At 41.0% G+C, this 16332-nt stretch overlaps 1 protein-coding gene across 2 annotated transcripts in view; it reads left to right on the top strand.

Moving 5' to 3' along the window:
• LOC126283304 (uncharacterized) overlaps window positions 1-16332 on the top strand; it is a 777804-nt gene that overhangs the window by 745681 nt on the left and 15791 nt on the right. For both annotated transcript variants that reach the window (XM_049982262.1, XM_049982261.1), the window contains exons 8-10: window positions 798-1009; window positions 5486-5819; window positions 15062-15761. In XM_049982262.1, coding sequence (XP_049838219.1) covers window positions 798-1009; window positions 5486-5819; window positions 15062-15761 — 1246 coding nt within the window. The remainder of the gene's footprint in view (window positions 1-797; window positions 1010-5485; window positions 5820-15061; window positions 15762-16332) is intronic.

A 16332-nucleotide genomic window follows, 5' to 3' on the forward strand; every position in this document is an offset into this window, starting at 1 on the left:
ATTTCAATTGAAATAGGAAGTCGCTTGGAATCAGTGGTCTTCTTGGAATTAGAACTACCTCACCTTTAAACTTTTCTGCAATTGTTGTTGCTTCAATGACATTGTTCTTCAGCTCCTTAACAATGAATCTTGTTTCATTGCATAGTTTTGATTGGTTCAGATTATGGAACATGATTATCACTGAGCCAACCTTGAGCTGCAAATTGTGCAGTGGTGCTCAAGGCAAATCCAATGAATTCTGTTGGATAACTGACAACTTAATCTGGATTGGTAATTGAGCCAAACAAATTAAATGAATGCAACTGACAGCAATTTCACTCTGAATTTTTATGTTCAAATCATCTATGTACTTATTTTTTGCTGCCAAAGTGGCTCGTTCACTCAATTACATTTTTAAATTATTATATTTTTTTTAATGAAAATATGTGACAGGAGAACTGTCAAACCAATGCTCACCTTTTTTTCATTGAGATTTTCATACAAATATACTATCCCAAATTTCGACTTTTCCAGTAAATTTTCCAAAAATTTTCTTTCATATGAACCTTATTCTGACAATTACAAACAAAAAGACAAAGATTCGGACAAATTGGTAGAGGCTTTCTTAACTGACATTGTTCAGACATGCGGCAACTTGACTGAAATCTGACGACAATGTTTTTGTTATTGTACACTGGAATTGAAGTAAAGTTCCTTCCCATAGGCAATAGCCACAGGAAAAGCACATAACCACAGCCAGGATATCCACTAAAAGCAGCCGTCTTGTCAGTTGTGAGTGAAACTTGTCTCTGTTGCAGGGCTCCACGAGCACAACAACCAGCTCTGCAGGCACCGTCTGCACGACGCTGCAGCTGTCAGAGGGCAGCCCCGCCACGGGGCCAGCTGTTCCCGAGCGCAAGAGCTCACTGCTGGTGGCTGCTGACGTGCATGCGGACTCCCCCGACTCGGGCCACAACACCTCCAGCTCACCAGCGCAATCTGCAAGCCCGCCCGGCACCCTTACTGTCAGGTATGGCTTCTCACACCTCCCCCACTTTGGCACCTTCCAGTTGTGGTAGGTTTTCCTGGTGAAACTAAAATATTATCTATTTCAGTAAGTTCTTCCATCTTGAATGAGCAGTCACAAGTTTGCTGAAAGACAATTCTGTTATTATTTCAGTAAGTTCTTCCATCTTGAATGCGCAGTCACAAGTTTGCTGAAAGACAATTCTGTTATTTAAGTTTTCTTTTATTGATGGTGCTATTGCAAACTCTGTCATATGCTTAATTGGGGGTGGGGAATTCTGAGAATGCACTTAAATGGATAGTTTTTTTGAAAGGATTGGACCTGCATCTTTCTCCAGTCTCAGCTTGAGTTCAGTCTCTGGGGACCTCATTGTTGGCGAGATGTGAATGCCTAATCTCCCTTCACACTAACAGCCTGCTCCTTCTATCCCCCAGAAACTTGTCACTTTCTTAGAACACAGTTCCATTTCCCACCAAGGCTGTTATAGTCATCATCATTTATACCATACAATCAGCCGATTTTTGGCAGTATGCTATATTCAAGTGCTATTTCTATCACAGTAATTTTATATCTTCATCTTGTATGGTTGTAAACAGATGTGCATATGGTACTTAAATGTACACTTGAAGGAGAAACTTTTTCTGCACTCAAAAATTGATAGCAGTCTAGAATTTCTTAGTCATTTAAAAAAATACAAGTTAGTTTTGAAATGTGTCATAAAAGAGGCAAAAATTAATCCAATAAAAGTAAGTCCATGTGGAAAGCTGTGCAGGATGTTATGGTAAAAAAGACAAATCACAAAAAAACTGTGGTATCACATGATGCAAGAATGTCACTGACCCTAGGGCAGATGCAAACAACTTCAATTCTTATTATGCAACTGTAGCTGGAAAATTGGTGAAGGAAAAATTTGGTAATCCACTTAATACAACATTGAAAGAACTTGCATGCATTGAAATACATAATATATCCATGTTCCTCAGCCCAATAGGACCAACAGAACTCCTGAATACCATTAATTCACTGAAAATTAATTATTCAACTGGTACTGATAATATTCCAGATTATATTATAAATATAACAGCAAGATGCATACGCTCTCCTTTATTAGACGTATGCAATTCATCCTTATCACGTGGCATCTTCCCACAGCAACTGAAAATGGCAAGAGTAATACCTTTATATAAAAAAGTTGATGACTTGTGTCACTACTGTCAGGGTTACTGAAAATTACTGAAAAAGTGTTCCTTTCACAACTAACTACATTCTTCTACAAGAATAATATTATCAATGGGTGTCAACATGGCTTCCGATCACAGGGATCAAATGAAACAACCACTTTCAACCTGATAAATCATATCTTAAATGCAGTGGACAACAACAGAAAAATCTCAGGTTTATTCTTGGACGTAACAGAAGCTTTTGATGTGATTGATCATTCTATGCTCCCGAGAAAGCACGAATGGTATGGTGTAAGAGGCGTGCCAAATCAGTGGATTAAATCATATTTGGAGTATCGCTCTCGGGTAATTAAAATTAGGTACGTGGAAGGAAATGAACTCCAGGTACATCTTTCAGAACCATGTGGACTAAGTCAAGGTGTTCCACAGGGCTCTATTTTAGGTCCCTTTCTTTTTTTGGTATACATTAATGATTTCACATTACACATAAGGGATTGTGAAGCTGTTTTTGCAGATGACACCAATCTGTTGATTGAAGGAAATAAAGAAGAAAATCTTACTGTGTGTGCAAAAGATATTACAAAAGAAGTGTCTGAATGGTTTACCAGAACAGGCTAATAGTTAATCCCAGAAAACACTACTCATAAATTTCCACACAAATCAAAATAAAAATCCAGCACAATCAGTAATATGTATAGATATCCAAAACATTAGTGTCATCACCAAAACTAAATTTCTTGAGATTCATACTCGGGAAAAACTTAAATGGAGCTCTCATCACACATCCCTAATTTCAAAACCAAAAAATTAACTAAGCAGTAGGAATTCTTTGTAACAATAATAGTACAGAAGCTCTATGGGCTGTGTACTTGGTCATGTACATTCAGTAGCAACATTTTCTGGAGATATGTACACCAAGCCATAACAATTTGCAGGAAACAAAAGACAAGTATAAGAATAATGAAACAAAAGAGCAACAGAAAACTGTGCAAACCTTTCTTTAAAGATCTCTAAAGATAGTACCCCTTCCCTGAATTTATATACTGGAAGTAGTCATGCATGTCAGAAAAAATAATATTGAGAAAAGAAAACTTTTTTCCTCAAAACAAAAGTGTCTGTGATTAAAGTACCAGGTCAGACAGTGACATACATGTTAGTCATTTTAACACCACATTATGCCAAAAAGACGTATATCATGCAGGAACAAAGCTATACGACAGATTGCCAAGACATTTAAAATCTCTTCCTGAATTACAGTGCTTTAAAAAGTCTGCGACAGGCTGTCTTCTAAAAAACTACTACTACTCAGTCTCAAGAAAAAATAGTAATTTGTATCTTTAATTGTAGAAATAAGTTAGAAATAAATAGTATTAAATAAAATGTGTTAATTATTTAATTATTAACTGCATAGATCCAATTTGTTATAAAAATTTAAATGATGTAGGTTTGATATTTGTAACAACAATAGATAAAAAGGTTTTCTGTCCAATGCCCTGTGGTACGATATATGTAATGAAAAAGAGATTTATATGGACAAATAAATAAATACACACACACACACACACACACACACACACACACACACACACAGTGTACTCCCTCTGGCGGCAACACAGGTGTATATTTCCACATGCAAACAATCACAGTGGTCACAAATGGCATCCTGTGACAGTGTTTCAAGCATTGTGCACCTTTTGTTGCAATTCAGCAGACCACCACAGTCAGGCCCTGGAGAGTGAATAAGTTCTCACTTAATCATACCACATATGTGTTCAATTAGCGAGAGATCTGGTGATTTTGCTGGCCATGGCAATTGTTGTACACCCTGAATAGCATGTTGCATCACAGCACATTGATGTGCATTGTCCTGCTGAAAAAGCATATTACCTTCCTTCCAAAGAAATGGCAGTAGCATGAGGATAACGGCCTGTGCAATGTATTGGGCACTCGTTACTTTACCGGCACTCTTTACTTTACCCTGCAGAAATATCAAATGTGAACACGAGTTGTAACTGATTGCCCCCCCCCTCCCCCCCCCCCCCCACACACACACACAAACTCTGGGATGGAACCTGCATGTTGTGGGCAAATGCACTCTGGAACAGCCCACTCACCAGGTCTTCCCCATACACGTGTGCATCCATCATTTGCATACAGACAGAACCTACTCTCATCACTAAAGACAACAAGAATGCCACTCCACTCTCCAGTCAAGTCTTTCACTGCAACAGTGCAGCCATGTGTGGTTGGGATGTGGTGCCAGTGGTAGCCTGTCCAAAGTCACATATGATCTAAACCTACTGCAAGCAGATGGTTTCCACGGGACCTCAGTGACACAGCAGATGCAACATGCACTCATATTTCATCCCTGGATAATGTGAAATCGGCCAGCACAACTAATACTGTGTGCGATCTTGCATAGTGCAGACGTACAGAACTTGGTATACAGGTGTGGGAATGTTCCACAGACCACTGCTGAAAGCAGCGACACACTAGTGATACATTGTTCCCATCATGTGCAGCAATCAATCAATATGTCCATCCAGCTTACCATAGGCCCACAACAATCAATACATGCATCCATCTTCCCACAGTCCTGCAATGCAACCCGTTCAAATGGCTAAAGCTGTTTAACAGTCATTGGTGGGACATAGCTGTACCCTAGAATGATAGTCATGACAGTTACTGCCTGCAGAATCAAAACAGAGGGTGCACAGATGGGCCCTGGTCGCCAGATTGTGACAAATGAATCACTAACACTACACCCCCCCCTCCCCCCTCAGCTTGCACATATTATACACTTGTGCCACTTAAAACAGTCTTTGACAGTGTTACATTTTTTTTCTGGCAGTGTGTTACCATTGTTATAGTACAAACAGATGATGACAACAATCCACACTCCTCAAATATTTTGAATAACAGTATTGTGGCCTACATATGTAAACGTAAAACTCATAATACATCACAAAGAACATTGCTCTACATCTGTTGATTTGTTAAATATGTTGACAAACATAGAATGTTGTTCTTGCACAATTCTGCTATATATACAATTTATACTTTAAATGACAGATACAAATCTATTTACACCCACTCAGGGTGACAGTATAAAGTTACCACAATAGGAGATCTTTAAAACGGGACATTGTCACAATCAGTTCATCGTTTAATATTAACGACAATGATTGTATAACAGCCATGATGGAAAATGGAATTGTGTTTTGATAAATTTTGTGGGTGTGCTACCTGATATGAAAAACTTTCCATTTAAGGAAAGAATACACTGCTTTTTCTGCAGGTCACGGTCGCGATCATCGGACTGTGACTTCTCTGAGTCTGACCTGGAGGCAGTAGAGCGTGTTGAACGCATCCGCGTGAAGACGGCCATCAATTCGAGTCGCATCCCGTCCATGTGTGTTATCACACCACCACAGTCAGATGATGAGGCAGGCACAGGTGCCTCTGCACCTTCATCTCCACCCATGCAGCAGAGGGCACCACAGACAGCCGCTGCGGCCAGCAGGCGACCAGCCTATGAGAAGCAGCTCAGCTCTGATTCAGAGTCCGACTGGGCCGCTATTGTGCGCAAGGAGCGCAGGCCGCATCTTAACCTCAACGGTGTCATCGGAAAGGTACATTGTCTGAGGCACTGCCTGTCTTTTTACAAACTATACAGTATCTATATATTGAAATGTAAGCATGTCATACATAAAATTAATCACCCCCAGAAGACATCACCCTAATATACTGTACAAAGCTACTACTATTGGAACTTCTGTTATGGAGACTTCAGTTTAGGCTTTATTAGAAACAAACCAAGAGGCCTACAACAAATGATTCATACCAATATTTTTTCCTGTTTTATTCTGTGTTAGGCTATATGGAGCAATTTGGCCTTTAAGTTCAATATATATTTTTTTTATTTTAGGTTGTAGTAAGGACTGTCTGGTTTTGGACATCTTTGCTGGGAACTGTTCACTTTAAAACAATATAGCTCAAAATGCGTTTGTGTGATGTTAATGAATTTTTAATAGTTTGCTGGCACATATATTGGTACTGAATTTTTCAAGCACCCAAAAACATTCTTATCATTTATCTAAAGTCACTTTTTGTCAGCCCAGAATAAACAAATACAGAGGGAGTGAGCTTGTTTTGAAGGTCTCTTTCATGGTTGTGAGCAGGTGCAACCACTGTTACCATACAGTGTGATGTGGATTTGATACAGAGCATTATTAAAGGGTGGTTGTGTCACGTTGGACTGTGCAATTAGTTGTGGGTGTGGTAGCGGAATCAATTGCTATGATTAAGTATAAGAGTTGCAGCTTGGAAGGGATGCAGCATTACTTGCATGTTCAGACCTTGTTTTGTTGTATAAAAAATCCATTTTCCCTCACCTTTTCTCATGAGTGATTTGGAACTCCAATGGAAGGTTTAAAAATAGTTTGCTTCCATTTAGAAATGTCATACTGTAAAATTTTTACAAGAGCTGTTTACATTATTTACATATTTTTAAAGTACTTATATCTACTGATATTCTTCATTTGAAAAATCGCAATCTTTTGATGAATCGGAGGTACTGTCATTCGTGTTGATTATGACTGGCTTGATATTAGGAACATTTGCAGACAGTTCATCTTTCTCTTGGTAGTTGTCTTCAATTTTTCTGGCATGTTTAATACACTTTTCCCAGAGTTCTCAAGTTACAGCAATTAAGTCTTCTTGGCATAAAGTGTTAAATGTTCTCATACTTCTATTGTTTCCTAAAGTGTTAGCCACATTCATTTTTGCTGTTTGTCCCTGTACTTAAGCCCATATGATCTCAATTGGATTAAGATTGCATTGAGCCACTGGCAACTAAACAAGTTTTATGTCTGGTCAAAGTTGTTTAGTTATTTGTTCCAGTTTCTTTACTGGTGTATGAAAATAAGGCCTGAATTGTATTGTTAGATCTGCCTTAGTCAATTTGCTAAAATCAACTACAGGTGGCAGAGAAATACTCATTGATGCTATCCAAGATATGGTTCCATCTTTCAGCCATGACATACTCAGGTTTTTAGTTCAAGAATCGGCCATTGCATGATACAGCACCTGATGTATAATGGTGGCTGACCTCTGAGGCAATAAACTGAGGACTTCCTTGAACCATTCCTCATAATAAGCTGTGTTCACTCCGTTGTGGTAATCTCCACTTCCTTCCCATTGAAACAAAGTTCTGCACTGGCAGAAAATCCTTCTTCATTTCCAGTGTGTAAAATTGTGATGTGTTTCCCACTTCCACGCCATCCATGAATTTGCTAAATGTGTACTTGGTATTGATTGTAGTTGTCAAAGCTAGATTCTACAGAATCAACCATGTTTTCATGTCACCCATGCTTTACTGTATTATTCTGTCCACGCCAGGTCTTGTCTGTAAAGGAGATCTTGGTGCCCTGTGTTCGTAGCTTTCTTTGAAATGGAATCCTAGGCTTTCTAACTACTTTCAAAAGAGTAGAGATCGACATATCAGGAAGATCTGCAGTATTTTCTATCAGTTTCAGGTGGAGGTTGTTAATTCAGGGGAATATCTTATTTATGTAAAAAATGTGAAAAGTTCTTCATATTGTGCAAAAAGTAAAATCACTGAGTTGGACTTTCAGATGCCGTGGAGAAGCATACTAGTTTTTCATGACCTGAGTGATGTACTTTCATCAATCTCCTTTGACGCAGCCCCTACTCTCTTCACTGATGACAGTGATGTACCAAGACAGTGTAGCACTTTCTGACCTACTGTCCTCCTCCTTTTCCTTTCTCATTTCGAAAGAAGTAAATAGCACTTAAAACCATTGCCAGTTCACTCACTGACAACAGTGGTCTCAGAGGCATCTTGATACAATGTAGCTACCATGACGAAGACAGTCATATACTAATAACAGCATGCAGACGAAGCAAGGTCACAGGCATTTCATCCACAAACTACTCTGGGGTTGGTAACAGTAAATGGCAACCAATGCTGCCTTCAGTTTTATAGCCATGTGTGCTGCTAATCTAAAGGTCCTACACACACATGAACATTTTTCAAAATTACCCTTTATAAGATTGGTATCACACTGCTTGGTCACAGTGGTTGTAGCTGCTTACAACCATGTAAGAGAAGTTTAAAACAGATGCTTCTGTTACATGCTTTCTGTTATATGTTTATCCAAGGATGAGTAAAAGTTACTTTAGAAAAATGATAATAACTTCTATTTGGGTGATTGAAAAGTTCTTTAACTTGATATTTCCACTACCAATATGTGCGCATATACAAGTATTAGTCAATTATTATCTGCAAAGTAGTTATAAAATTTTACTGTAATCAAATAGGAAACTAACAAGAACATCATTTTTTGACATAGTCTCCTTGTGTTTCAACGCACTTGGTCCATCATTGTAGAAGCTTCCTGATACTGTCATAAAAGAAGGTTCTCAGTTGAGATGCAAGCCAGGAATGCACCACTTCTTTCACTGCTTCATCCGAGGCAGATCAACAGCCCCTTAATGCCTGTTTGAGTGGACCAAACAAGTGATAGTCAGAAAGGGCAAGATTGGGACTATATGGAGGATGATCCAGTGCTTCAAATATGAGTTTTTGGAGCGTTTCAGCAGTGTGGGCATCAGTATGCAGATGGGCATTGATGTGCAACAACACAACTACTTTTGACAGCAATCCTTGTCATTTGCTTCGAATTGCAGGCTTTAGCCTGGCAGTAAGCATCTCACTATAATGTACACTGTTTATTGTTGTGCCCCTCTTGCCATACTTTTCCAGTACTGGACCTTGTGTTTCCCAAAAAACCATAAGCATAAGTTTTCCTGCAGACGGTTTGGTCTTGAACTTTTTCTTGCACGGCGAATTTGGATGTTTCCATTCCATACTCTGCCATTTACTCTCCGGATCGTAGTGATGGATTCATGTTTTGACACCAGTAATGATCCTGTCTAAGAAGTTGTCCCCTTCGTTATCATAGTGATCCAAATGTTTTTTGCAGATGTCCAAGGGCGTTTGTTTACACAACTGTGTGAGTTGTTTTGGGACCCATCTTGCACAAGCTTTATGAAACTCAAGTCTGTTATGGATGATTTCGTATGCAGAACCATGACTAATTTGCAGACAATGTGCCACTTTGTCAATAGTTAATCGTCTGCCTAAGAGAATCATTCCACATGAACACTCAATGGTTTCTTCATTTGTGGCGGTAAACATTTGTCTGGATTCTTCATTGTGGTTAACACTTGTGCGACCATTTCGGAATTTTTCAATCCATTCGTAGACACTCTATTGTGGCAAAACACTTTTCCCATACTGTACTGAAAGTCTTCGATAAATTTCAGCCCCTGATATGTCTTCTGACCACAAAAAATGGATCACTAAATGTTGCTCTTCTTTGGTGCAGATAGACAGCAGAGCAGCCATGATTACCAGCAAGGCAGTGATAACAAAACTAACATACCAGCTTGAAAATTGCGAAGATATAACAACAAATAAACAAAGCATGCTTCATCAACGAAAACCACAGTACTACCAAAATAAACAAAAATATAACTAAATTGCTGATAATAATTGAATTTACTCTCATAACTATTAAAATATTGTTTACATCGGACAAAAACATTTCAAGCTTTTAAAGTGAACTTAATGGTGGCCTCAATTTGGTGAGGAAAAGAGTCCACAAGTTTCTTCAGGTATACAATTGGTTATTATTAGATCCTGCCGGCGTGTTTATTACTACATTTCATTCTTGTTCAAAACAGCCCCAAATATTTTGTATGGAATTAATGTGTGGTCATGTATGGGGAAGTCAAGGTGCAATAGGCTGCCCAAGTGTTCGTTAAAGCAGGAATGTCTACGTAGAGTCCTTTGAAGGCTGCTGTTGTCACCTTGGAAGGCGGAAGTGTACTCCTTATACTTATCATGAAGATATAAAAGGAAGAGCAATCATTGATCACAGAGAAGAAGTATACATGTTGGGTCATTTTCAGAGTAACTCGAATAAATGAGCCCAAGTCACGGTATGATAACAACACCAAGGCACCACAGAACCACATCTGACCTCCACCCTCCACACACTACAGGTTGAACAACTCATTTGGTCTTTTGTGCACTCATCATTTGGGGGGGGGGGGCGGCATTTGGAGCTTTACATGCTGATTGAATAATGGGATTATACTCGTCTGGTGTGAGACGTTCCCGGGGGGAGGGGGAGGGGTCCACTGGGGCCGACGAATGCACAATAATGCTGGGTTCAGTGTGGGGTGGCGGTGGAGTGAGTGGACTGCTGTAGCCTGTTGTGGGGTTGTGAACCACTGAGGGCTACAGTGGGGATGAAGCCTCTCCATCATTTCTAGGCCCCCAGTTCCATACAATACAATATATAAGGAAGATGAACTTGAAAGTAATATTATAGAAAGGGAAGAGGACACAGAAGATGATGGGGTGGGGGATATGATACTGCAAGAAAAAGTTGACAGAGCACTGAAAGACTTAGTGAAACAGGTCCCTAGGAGTAGATGACATTCCATTAGAACAATATCCTTGGGAGAGCCAGCCATGACTTCAATGCGGTGTGCAAGATGTATTAGACAGAAGACATGAAGAAGAATGTAATAGTTAAAATTCCAAAGAAAGAAGGTGCTGACAAATGTCAATATTACTAATCTATCAGTTTAATAAGTCATGGTTGCAAGATACTGACACAAATTCTTTAAAGAAGAGTGGAAAAACTGGTGGAACCCAAGCTTGGGAAAAATCAGTTTGTATTCTGGAGAAATGAAGGAACATAAAAGGCAGTACTGACCCTACAACTTCTGTTAGAAGACAAGTTAGGGAAAGGCAAACCTTTGTTTCTAGCATTTTTTAACTTTGAGAAAGCTTTTGATAATGTTGACTTTAGTACAGTCTTTGAAGTTCTGAAGGAAGCAGAGGTAAAAATGCAGGGAGTGATAGGCTATTTAAAACTTGTACAGAAACCAGGTGGTAGTTGGTTGAGAAGGGAGTGTGACAAACTTGTACCTATCCCCATTGTTATTCAGTCTGTATTATAGAAAACCAAAGAAAAACAGAAATTAGGAATTAAAGTTTAGGGAGAAGAAATAAAACTCTAAGGCTTGCTGATGACATTGTAATTCTGTCAGAGGCAGCAAAAGGCTTGGAAGTGCAGTTAAACGGATTAGAAGCAAATTAGATGAACATCAACAAAAGCAAAACAAGGATAATGGAATGCAGTTAAATGAAATCAGGTCATGCTAAGGGAATGAAACAAGACACTAAAAGTAGTAGATGAATTCTGCTATTTGGGCAGCAAAATAACTCACAATGACCAAAGCAGAGGGGATATAACATGTAGACTGGCAGAAGAAGAAAAGCATTTCTGAAGAGGAGATATTAGTTGACATCAAACATTAATTTAAGTGTTAACAAGTCCTTTCTGAACATATCTGTCTGGAGTGTTGCCATGTATGGAGGACAATAAACAGTTTAGACAAGAAGAGAATAGAGGCTTGTGAAATGTGGTGCTACAGAAGAATGCTAAAGATTAGATGGGTTGATTCCATAACTGAGGCGGAGGCATTTAAAAGAATTGGGGAGGCAACAAATTTGTGGCTCAAGTTGACTAAAATATGGGATCAGTTGATAGGACACATTTCAAGACAACACGAGATCACCAATTTAGTGCTGGAGGGATGCGTGTATGTGTGGGAGAGGGAGGTCAAGAGAGTAATACAGTAAGCAGATACAGGATGTAAGTTGCAGTTGTTATTCAGAAATGAAGAGACTTGCAGTGGGTAGAGTAACAAGGAAGCTGCCTCAAACCAGTCTTCAGACTGAAGATCACACAAAAACAACATTTCTCTGAAGTCCAATTTCTTGGAAGTTATGCTAAGCAATATACTACATGCTGTAGTAAACAAATTGTTGTTATTGTTATTATTATATGAGTGCCATCCATGAAGTAAGTTCCATTTCTATTTGTGGCAGCACTACGATCACAGTTCCGAGCATGCACGGCAGTTACTCTGACTCAAGGAGAACACATGTACGTCATTTTCAGATCACTGCTGCCGATGTGTGCTTTGTAGTGCTTCTTTATAATATCAGCCGTAATTGAAAATGCTGTCGCATGTGATGTCAGATCTGTGATTTGTTTCCTAAATGCAAAGAAAGTTAAACCAAAGGAAAATTCATTGGCAAATCTGCGAGGTTTATGGACAAAATGCTATGAGTGATTCAATGGTTAGATGATGGGTCAGACTGTTCAATGAAGGATGTGATCAAGTGCATGATGAAGAATAAAGTGGATGCCCATCTGTGGTTACTGATGAACTGGTTCACACAGTTGAAGAAAAGATTAAGCATAACTGTAAGTTTACGCTTAGTGCCCTTGCTATGGAAGTTCTGCATATCTCATGATCACTAATTCGTGAAATTGTTACTAAAAAACTGAAATTTGGATCTTTACTCATGTGGGTAACCAAATTACTCACTGAACAACACAAAAGCAACGGATGGGCAATGCACTTCAGTTTTTGACACACTACAATGAAGAAGGTGATGCGATTTCTTTCTCAGAGTCACGGGGGATGAATCCTGGGTATCGTACGACACCCCTGAAATAAAGCAGCAATGGAGGTGCACTTCATCTCCAACAAAGGTTAAGCCTAAGCAAATCTTGACACCTTGAAAAGTCATGAGCACCATTTTTTGGGACAGAAAAGGCATTTTGCTGATTGATTTCTTACCACTGGGCCAAACAATCAATGCACATGTTTACTGTGAGACCATTAAGAAATTGTGCTGTGCAATACAGAAAAAGCGCCAAGGATTACTGTCAAAAGGTGTTTTTGCACGATAATGCCTGACCTCACTTGGTGAATGTCACCGCACGACTCTTACGGAAATTTTACTGGGATGCATTTGATCATCCTTCATACAGCCCAGACCTCGCTCCTAGTGACTTTCATCTCTTTTCGCACCTAAAATCTGTCCTTGGTGGTCAGCACTTCATCAATGATGACGAGCTGAAAGAACATGTTACCAAACGGTTGAATACAAAGGCGGCAACCTTCTATGAAGAAGGCATACAAAAACTTGGGCCCCGCTATGACAAGTGCCTACAAAATTTCAGAAAGAAAAGTAGTTTAACAGTTGTAGATTTTTGTACAATAAATATTTTTTTCTGTATCTGTACACATTTGTTTTATGTAAACAAACGGAACTTACTTTGTGGACATACCTCATATTAAACATTTAAATATTCTATTGATTTTATTATAATAATTGTAGGCATATGTGACAGACTAAAACTGAGACCCCCCAACACACACACACACACACACACACACACACACACACACACACACACACACACACACACACACACACACCAAACTTCTTATCCCTCTCAGAATGATAAGCAATGCTCAAGAACCAGTTGGAGTTTTCTTTATGGCCATACATGTCTCAGAGTTTTAGACAATGGTAAATCCAGGAAGGAATGTAACAATATTATGAAAAGGATAGTTGCTTATTTTTTTTACAAAGGCTTTATTGGCCAAAAGCTTATTTTTGAGACAGTCTTTTTGTTGTGCGTATCTGCAACTCAGCATCTCTGCTATATGGTGAGTAGCAACTGTCCTTTTCATAATATTGACTCAGAGTTTTAGGTATTATCTACGATTTTGCATAGTAAGGTTACAGTATCTAATCAAAGATGTCATAATTATTTTTAAGATTAATATATTATTTCGACGAAGGAAGCCCACCTCCTTAGCTGAGTGATCCGTGTATCTTCCTGCTATGCAGAGACCCTGGTCCAGTTTCCACTACTCCCAGGGGTGTTTCTTGGTTGAGATCAACTGAGGTGCTGCCTGAATGACAAGTAGTGACTCCATGGTCTGGAAAGCCGGCAACAGCAGGGAGAAGTGTTCTGACCCCAACCCCTGCATATCACCTCTGCATGATACTATATGGAGGAGAATAACACAGTGGATGTACAGCACTGCATAGTCCTCTGAGTGTGATTACTGATTTAAGTTTCAGTTAATGTGAAGGAGAGTTGGTGTGTTAGTTCCTAATGGTTGATGAGATCTGATTAACTGTCGCATGAAATCAGTTTGCTGGTTTACGTGTAGTTTAAATAGGGAAAAAGTGTGACTGAAATATCCTTCTGTTATTCTGTCAAATGCACTCTGCAGATTATCCTAAATATGTATTCAGTGCATGATCCATGAAGGACAAGTGTTTAAAACGCCACTTCTTTTATGATTGCACTGTTTCTTCTTCCCAAAGCAATGCCACCCTGGCATCTGCTTTTCATTTGATTTGGGCACTAATTCCATCTTAGGTCACTCTGGATGGTATTGTAATCATCATGTTCAGTAATGTTTCATCAGTAGGAATCAGTTAACATGTAATATCTTCGAATGAAATCACATTTTACCTATTGTCTGTCTATTAACTGAAGAGCAAAGAGAGCTTGTGGTTGGTGGAAATGGCCATTCCCATTAGAATATTACAAGGATATGAGATAACTGAGAATAAGTTTCCTGTCAAGCATTGGCACTGCAGTGATGCAGGGAGATTCTGGCGGTCTAATGTTCTTCCGTATTTGACATTAGCTATTAATTCTGTATTCTGTGAATTGTTAACCCAGTTCTTAGAAAATAAACACTCTCCTGATATGTTTGTACATTGGATTGTCAGTGGTTTAAGATGCACTGCAGAAGGTTCAGCATAACTGAAGTTCCTCCTCGTGATGTAGTGGAATAGAGAGTAGGGACTTGTCTGCTTGCCCTTGAGTTTAGAAGCAGACTATATGTGGATTGCCTACAACATAACAGAAGTTATGGCTCCATGCAGGTTAAGGACGCCTTCACGGGAAAGAAGTCGCCCGAATCGCAGCCTGCTCCAGCTCACACGCCGGCACCGACGACGACGGCCACGGCCCAACAGGACGCGGGCGACTACGTGACCATTGCTGACGTGCGGCCTCACACCAATTGCAAGCCAAGCTCGCCGCGGCTTTACTCGAACACAGCAGTGGTGGCAGCGTGCCGACCGACGGAGTACGTCTCCCTGAACGAGCTGCCACCACCTGAGACGACGAGATCCGGTGCGCCTCTGGCTGCCTCTCCACCGCCAGGCGACTCCCTGGAGCGCCGGCGCCGTCAGGGTGCACGAGTCACGCTTGACTCGGAAGGCCGTGTCGTTTACTCCTCGGACAGCCTTCGGCGGCGAGGCAAGACAGGACACACCACCTTCGAGCCGGGCCCGTATGTCAAGGAGCCGTCAGCAGCGGGCAGCCCCATGATGGGCCACCGCACTGCTGCCACCGCCAGCCACCCGCCGCCCACCTCTCCGCAGCTGGGCAAGGTGATCATCAGAGCAGCCACACCCGCCACCTGCGTCTCTGCACAGCGTCCACTGTCACCGCCACCTGCGCAGCAGCAACAGCAACAACAGCAGCAGCAGCAGCAGCCGCAGCAGCAGAGGCCTGGGGCCTACGTTAATGTGCAGTCTCCTACGCGCAGTGCACCAGACAGTCGTGACACCGAAGAAGGTAAGGTCCCACCCCTGCCATCAGACCCCAAACTCCCACCCTTCCTGCGCCACGCAGATCCAGCACTGTACGACCGCATCAGCGGCAGCGCCCCGGGCAGCTCGAGGGTTAAGCGCAGTGACAGCTACCGTCTGGCCAACTCGCCCATCCTGCTGCCTGCCAGAAAGGTAAATCGCGATATTCTTCTGAATTCCACGTTCGAGGCCGGAACCCGGAAAGAACAGGCTGGCAACGGCCGCCTACCTAGCAGCAGGGAACAGTCGACCACCCTGGAAATGACACCACACGAGAGCCAGCAGCACGAGTTCTCCCGGGCACGACAGCAGGTAGCTAGAGTCCAGGACTCGCCGACCCTGTCGAGTGGTCGGTCCTCTCCGGCAGATGTCGACATCAGGCAGGTATCGAATCCCAACTTGTTGGGGCGCAGGTTCTATGGTGCTCAGGTGCGTGTCGATCCCGAGTTGCTCTCAGGTGTGCGAGCTGCAGGAAAGCGGTCAGTCGTTCCTGTGCCAGCTGACACGGAGCGTGCGAAGGTGCTTTTGAATAAAGGTAATGACCATGACACTGAGAT

This window comes from Schistocerca gregaria, chromosome 1 (genome assembly GCF_023897955.1).
Source record: "Schistocerca gregaria isolate iqSchGreg1 chromosome 1, iqSchGreg1.2, whole genome shotgun sequence".
Lineage (NCBI taxonomy): Eukaryota > Metazoa > Arthropoda > Insecta > Orthoptera > Acrididae > Schistocerca > Schistocerca gregaria.